This window comes from Nannospalax galili, unplaced genomic scaffold (genome assembly GCF_000622305.1).
Source record: "Nannospalax galili isolate Female #2095 unplaced genomic scaffold, S.galili_v1.0 scaffold1857, whole genome shotgun sequence".
Taxonomy (NCBI): domain Eukaryota; kingdom Metazoa; phylum Chordata; class Mammalia; order Rodentia; family Spalacidae; genus Nannospalax; species Nannospalax galili.
Genome location: NW_008338858.1, coordinates 66,438 through 73,756, shown reverse-complemented (window position 1 = coordinate 73,756; position 7,319 = coordinate 66,438). Strand labels below are relative to the sequence as shown.

Sequence of the window (7,319 nt, the reverse complement as noted above, 5' to 3'; positions counted from 1 at the left end):
TGTTGGATAAGAAAGCAAGCTGAGCAGGGGCCAGGGGAGCAAGCCAGCAAGCAGTGTTCCTCCATGGCCTGTGCTCCAGCTCCTGCTTCCAGGTTCCTGCCCTGAGTCCCTACCTTGGGCTCCCTGATGAACTGCAACCTGGGAGTTGTAAGCTGAATAAACCCTTTCCTCCTCAAGTTGGTAGTGGTCAGAGTGTATTGTCACTCCCAAAACAAGGGGTCTCACATCTGAGATTGGCTGAGTCAGTGACAGAGTGGACCCAAGATTAAGCTTGCAACAATAAAAGAACTCTTGTGTGTTTGCATCGGTCGGCTCCTTGGTGGTCTTTGGGGTCTCACGAACTGGGCACAACAGTAGAATTGAACAGTGAGTCCTTGTCCACTTCAGCATTGCTTAGCTTGAAGGCCTTTTATTGCCACATCAATCTCACTGCCTGTTATCAATCTTCTGAAATTATTTATCTCATCCAGCTTTAATTTTGGTGAATCATATACATCAAGATATTCACCCATTCCCTTTAAAGGTATGTCCTAGTGATTTTCCAAATTTCGCTGCTGTGGAGACTTGAGTGAAAACGTCCTCCATAGCCTCAAATATTTGAACTCTTGGTCCCAAGTTGGCAGCGCTGTTTCAGCAGGTTAAGGAAGGCACTGCGGTGCTGCAGGAACTACACACTAGGAGGGTTTTGAGAGTCTGTAGCCTGGCTACCACCAGTTCTCTCTCTCTGCTTCATGTTTATGGTTGAAGATGTGAGCGCTCAGCTTCCTGATCCTGCTGCCTGCTGCCACACCTCCCTCCCATTGTGGATTCTGCCTCTGGAACTGGAAACCAAAAGAAACTCTTTCGTAAGTCACTTTTGGTCATGGTGTTTTATCACAGCAACAGAAAAGTGACTAATACAATTGGCATCTATCCTAACGGTTTCCTTTTCATCTCTAATTTTATTACACAGTGTTCTGGATAGCTTTAGTGTCAATTTGACACACCTAGGTAGAGGGAGCCTCAATTGGGGAATTACCTCCATTGGACTGGCATGTGGCCATGTCTGTGGGGCATCTTCTTGATTATTGAGTGATGCTGGAGGGCCCAGTCCACTGTGGGTGATGCCACCCCTGGGCAAGTTGTTCTGTGTTGTATAAGAAAGCAGGCTGACCATGGGCCAGGAGAGTAAGCCAGTAAGCAGCATTCCTCCATGGTCTGTGTTCCAGATTTCTGCCTCCAGGTTTCTGACCTGAGTTCCTACCTTGGGCTCCCTCAGTGATGAACTGTGACCCAGGAGATGTAAGCCAAATAAACCCTTTCCTCCCCAAGTTGGTATTGATCAGAGTATTTTGTCACAGCAATAGAGAAGCTAACTAGAACATGCAGGGTCTGCTCGCTCTTTCGGTGAGGTTTGTTAAGCATTTGTTGATCTTATTATCTTCTCAAAGGACCAACTCCTTGCTTCTTTGTATTGCTTTTTTCTATTTTTTTCCATTTCCATTTCACTAAGTTCTGCTCTCATCTTAATTCTTTCCATCTAATGACTTGGAGCTTGGCTTCTTATTTTCCCAAGGTCCTAAGGTGTATCATTAACTTATTTATTTTAGATCTCCCTGATTCCAACTATAAACCTCTCTCTCAGACTGCTTTCCCTGTATCTTTTCATTTTATTTTATTTTATTTTATTTTAACAGACCATGGGGTAGTGGTTTATTTACAGAAGAGCGGGCGTCCCACATTTACAGCTGCGCCATAAAGTCCTCACTCAAATACAGACCCTGTGACCTCCTGACAGCCGCACAAAATTGTGAGAGAGATGCCCCTTGGTGTTCTCGGCTTATATATCCTTAGCCCCTTCCCCACATGCAGCTAAGGTCGAATGATTGGGTGGGAGGGGTAACGGACTCCCCCCTCAACTCCTTGATGAGAATGGGAAGGAGGTATGACTCTAGCTTGCCGGCAGAGTGGTCGGAGGACATTTCCAGTTAACACTCCACCTCTTCCTCTGGCTCTTACATTCTTTTCACCAACTTCTTCTGCAAAAGTCACTGAGCCTTGGAGGGGGTGATAGGCATGGGATGACCTGCCTCCCGTTGTCTTCCCCGTATCTTATAGGTTTGGTTGGTTTGCTGTTTTCATGTAAACATACCTCCAAATACAGGATAATCCTAAAAAATGTTTTTCCAATTTACAATTTTAATTTCCCTGGCAAACAGCATGTCACATAGTTGAGTCCTCAAGGGACCACCCACTTTGGGAGGACATTGCAAAACTATATGGTAACAAGGAATGACACAAGAGTGAAAGAATGAGTCTGTCTGTGCAAACAAGCGCTGAATCCAGGCTGAGCTGCAAGTTTTGGTCCCTTCTTCAGTTTAAATACCCTTGCCAGATGATGATTTGTATCTGGGTATCAGAGGAAAAGCAAAAAACAATGACAACAATCACCGGTGTCACAAGAAGCATTTGAAAACAACTTTATATCCAGTTTCACAGTGGCTAAGCTCCAACCAGTCCCAGGAATCAGTTGGTCAGCTTTAGATTAGCAACCTTTATTTCCTGCACTGATTCTTCCACTTTTCCTAATGCAGTTACAGGCACAGATTTTGCCTTGGAGAGCCTTAAATAACTGAGAGCCATTTTATTAACTACATGTTAACTAACACATTTACATTGGTCTCTCAAGCCTCTAAGCTTGCACTGTTTTATTGGCTTGTTTGGGTCATAGGAATTTAGTTTGGAAATATCTAGGGGGGGGGCTAGAAATTCTTGGTCAACTCAATTAAAACTTACAGTAAGTTAGCCCACTGAGCTATTAACAAAAATCTGAGCAATGAGAGGAAGAATTATGATCTCTCATCTGTGCTTTTTATATGTGCAAGAATCGACAATATGGGCCACACATAGTTTAAAGCCCAGGTCTGAACTAAGGTCAGGTTTGGTACACAGTGAGAACTGGAGCATTTGGTAGATAGAGAGAAGCTTGGCAACTCAAGTGCCTCATGGTGATCAGACCAGCTCTTCCCCAACACCACACCAGAAAACCACACACCACACTGGCAGTACCCCAGCACAATCCCCAGAACTCCCTGTTGACTACTGTCATGAACACCGGAGCCACGTCCTACACACAGGACACTGCTTTGTTTTTGAGCCTCTTACCTTTTCCAAAGAAAGAAAGCTGCCGTTAATAAAATCAGGAGAAAGAAGCAGAGAATCAAGCACAAAAAGGTTTTCTTTGCTGATTCTGCAGAGAAAAAGAACATTGAGGAAACCTACTTGCATGAACCAAGGAGATCACACAACTGGCCCTAAAATCCGCATGGCTGATGGCATTTCCTGTCAGAGATCTACCGCCAACCCTCGCCCATGTGTCTCAGTCAGCATCAACACTCTTACCACAAACATCCTCACACATCAGAGGACTTGGACATCAGAAGTAGAGTATAATTCAGGTGTGGTAGTACACACTTGTAATTTCAGCCCTGAGGGACAGTGGGGAGAAAGATCATGAGTTCAGGCTAGTTACATGGTGAAGACTTGTCTCAAAAAAGAAAGGAAGGGGCCATAGCACAGCTGGTAGAGTGCTTACCTAGCATGCTTTATAAAGCCCTCCTTTTGATTCCCAACATCATGGAAAATTGGGTGTGGTGGCACATGCCTGTAATCCCAACATTCAGGACGGGGAGGAAGGAAGGAATTCAAGATCATCTTTGACTACACAGTGAGTTTGAGGCCAGCCTGGGCTACTGAGACCCTGTCTCAAATGAAAAGGAAGAGGAAGAAGAAGGGAAAAGAAATACAATGCAGAATCACACACCACACACCACGCACAACTTCAATGATTCTACTTACTGTCTGCCTATGTCACGTATGTCCACCAGAAAACCCTCATACTGTACACATAGTGTATTTCAATAATTTTATTCCTCCTGTGCCTCACATATGCCCTGCACACGTCACCCACACACTCCTAGCATATACTTCAACTTTTTTCTCTCTATAGAAGCATCAGAAGCTCATCTGGCATGGCCAGATCACATCCCCCAGGGCCCTAGTTGGGCCCTTCCTTCATTGCTCCTCTTAGTTCATAAAGATGAATTTGACCAGCAGGGTCATTAGCACCCTACAAAGCCACAACCAGGACAGCCAAGATATGAGTTCAAAAGCCCCTACCCCACCAGGATGAGGACGCCTAAAGCAATCTTTTATCCCAAGAATCTGGTGTGCCTGTGGAAAGTCTTAGTAATCTCAGGTCCACCTTCTGCGGCCTCATCTTAGAACACAGCCCATAGGACAGAACAATCAAGTCTCCAGGAGCCAAGTGTCTGACCTGGAAGAGGACTGGAAGGGACACCAGCAGGGCTGGCCTACAGCCCCTGGCAGCCCCGTCCTCAGAGGACATAGGCAGGATGCTATCCCTAATCCCTAAGCAGAAGCAAGCTTCTTGCTCTAGCCAAGTGGACTGTCCAGACTCTGGAGTTGCCCTGAGCTTACAAACAGTCCCGATGATACCATCTCTCCTCTCCACCTCTGAGCCATCACCCAGGCACAGAGCCCTGAATCTGGACCGCTGACTCAGAAGGGGGGAGCCGAGCTGGAACCCAGTTTGTTTGCTCAAGTCCACACTTTTTCTCTTTCCTTATCAGATCCCTGACCGTAGACTTCCTCCCAGGTTTTTGGTTGTATAACCTCAGGATGAAATTTGGGGAGATGCACAGGACACTTACCTTCCTCAGACAGTGTGACATTGAACCTCTGGGAGGTGCTCTGGTGTGTGCTCCACCACACACTGGTAGACCGTCCCACTGTCTTCCAGGGAGGACTTCAGTTTCAGCCTGCTGGTAACATTGAATGAACCATCTTCTTTCTTCGAGGTGGGGCCAGTGTCAACACCCTCAGTGATCTCTTGGAAATGGGGATCCTTGGGGGTGCGCTTCTCCCACTTTATGCTAATGGCTTCTGGGTAGAATCCATCCACCTTGCATAGAATATGTTTTTCTCCTTTATTTCTTGCTGTGTTTTTTTCCACACACAATCTGATGGCTGGGCGAGCTGCCAGGGAAAAGAATTCACACAGTTGGCCCAGCACCAGCTACCCGTTTCTCTCCTCATAGCCCACTGACTGGTTTCTATCTCAACCACACATCTCTGTATCATGGCTACAACAGGCCAGCAAGACAGAAATCACAGGATGAATAGTGAACAGGCCCTGGTGGGATGTCTATAATCCCAGATGTTTGGGAACTTGAGGCAGAAAGACCCCCCAAATATAACACCATCTTGGACTATATGATGAGATCTTGTCTCCAAAGGGGGAGGGGCAGGACCAGCATAAGAAAACACTGCCCAGCTGGGCATGGTAGCACAGGCCTGTAATACAAGTACTTGGGAAATGAAGGCAGAGGACCAGGCGTTCAAAGTCAGCTTTGGTGAAAGAGCAGGTTCCTGGCCAGCTTCAGCTACACAAGACCCTGTCCTAAGAAACCAAAGAATAAGAAAGCAATAAAAACAATGATCCCAACAAAGGCCAAGCCTGGTGGTTCAGGCCTGTGATCCCAGCTATTAGAGAGACAGAAAGATTAGAAATTAAAGGACTGCGTGGGCTACAGAGAGAATTCAAAGCCAGCCTGGGCTTTGTAAAACCCCTCCTTGAGATAAAAAGTGAAAAGAGGCTTGGATATGGCTCATTGTATGAAGCCCTGGGTTCAATCTCCAGAGCAACAACAACAAAAATCAATCAATAAAACAAAACTTAACAGTTACAGTAGGTCAAAAGGAAACAGGAGCCAACACTGAACAATGTGAATGCTAAAATTATATAGAAAAGTGTCCAATTCTACTGAAGAGGTATTATCTAAAGCGTATTGATCACAAATAAATGATCAAATCAATTAATAAATGGGGGAAAAGATGTCTAAATAAACTATGAGGGTAAGCCCACCAAAGGAGGGGGAGCATAGCGCCCCTCGCCCTAAGTGGGGGCTGCTCAGAGCAACTTCTGCTCAGAGTACATATGGAAGCTGAAGAGTGACTTCTCAGGGAAGAGGCGGAACACTGCATCACCCAGCATCAAGGTCAACATCAACAGTCATAGATTATGCGGTCTGACCTGATGTGATGAGAAGACACATCTGTGGTCATCCTCCAAAACCCAAAACCCTGTTCTAATTATAACAGAAAACCGCAGACAGATGCGAACAGAGGGGCGTTCTTACCACACACAGCAGTCCACATTCCGGACCAGCACTGCCTGGCTTCTATGTGGGTGCTGGAGATGCAAACTCAGACCCTCACACTTGTACTGCAAGCAGCTTATCCACTGAGCCATCTCACCAGGCCCATTTTTTTTTCCTGAAGATTCTGGAAAACTTTGTTTAAATTACCACATTTTAGTAGTTATCACCAGAAATTTTGAAGTCATAAATACTGGGAAAACTTTTTGGTTTTGTTTTTGGCTTTTGGTTTTTTGAAACAAGGTCTTCCTGTAACCCCAGCTGGCCTGGAACACACCATGTATACCAAGCTGGCCTCAATCTCACAGGGATCAGCGTGCCTCTGCCTCCAGAGTGTTGGGATTAAAGGTGTGCACCACTACATCCAGCTTAAAAAAACTAATTTTAATTTTTGCAAATTTCATACATTTCTTTTTTTTAATTAGAAGAAGCATTTCATTACAACAGCATTAACCTATTCAATAACATTTTTCTGAGCTAGGGTACATCTCTTTCAAAATTGGCTGTACATTTCTAGGTTTACAGATGAATTATTACGCTTATATAATCTTTTACTCATTATAAACTCTATAAGACATAAAATTAAATAAGGTTCCAACGTTTAAAAAAGATCTCCACGATACAGTTATAAACTCTACAAGACATAAAATTAAATGAGGTTTTAATGTTTAGAAAAGATCTCCACTTCGTTGTTAAAATACAGTTTCATACAGAAAAATTCATTTTAAGGCAACTGACATTAAGACGTTTTCACATGCATTTCTAATCTCTCTATATAGGACTATTACTGGTCACAGTCACTTACTTTCTGAGTTTCTTGGCATCTGAGCATGAATATAAACTCATCAGATAGACAGCCTTCCTCTCTCACAAGAGCCTCCATACTCTGTCATCCCTGCCACTGCCCACTGTGTTGTCAGGACCCCCATCTATTCCCCCCATCTGCCCTTCTGGTAAATCTAGTCAGCCAGAGGTCCCTGTTCCAGGAGGATCAGCTGTTCCTCATCTACGACAATCCATTGTCAGTATTCCTTTGGATAGAATTGGGGTCTGCTGTTCATTTTTCCAGTAGTATGTTGGGTTACTGTCTGGAAGAGCCTT

The 7,319-nt window shown here is 44.7% G+C and overlaps 1 protein-coding gene across 8 annotated transcripts in view; it reads right to left on the bottom strand.

Annotated features, from left to right (window-relative positions):
- LOC103734458 (natural cytotoxicity triggering receptor 3 ligand 1) overlaps positions 1 to 7,319 on the bottom strand; it is a 54,844-nt gene that overhangs the window by 26,153 nt on the left and 21,372 nt on the right. For 5 of the 8 annotated variants that reach the window (XM_029563650.1, XM_029563646.1, XM_029563645.1 and 2 more), the window contains 2 exons: positions 4,713 to 5,037; positions 3,145 to 3,229 (listed from right to left, as the gene is read on the bottom strand). In XM_029563650.1, coding sequence (XP_029419510.1) covers positions 4,718 to 5,037 — 320 coding nt within the window. In that variant the 3' untranslated portion in view covers positions 3,145 to 3,229; positions 4,713 to 4,717. Of the gene's footprint in view, positions 1 to 1,987; positions 2,389 to 3,144; positions 3,230 to 4,712; positions 5,038 to 6,214; positions 6,354 to 7,319 lie in introns of those variants that run through there. The other 3 variants (XM_029563649.1, XM_008833395.2, XM_029563651.1) reach the window with 3 other exon arrangements.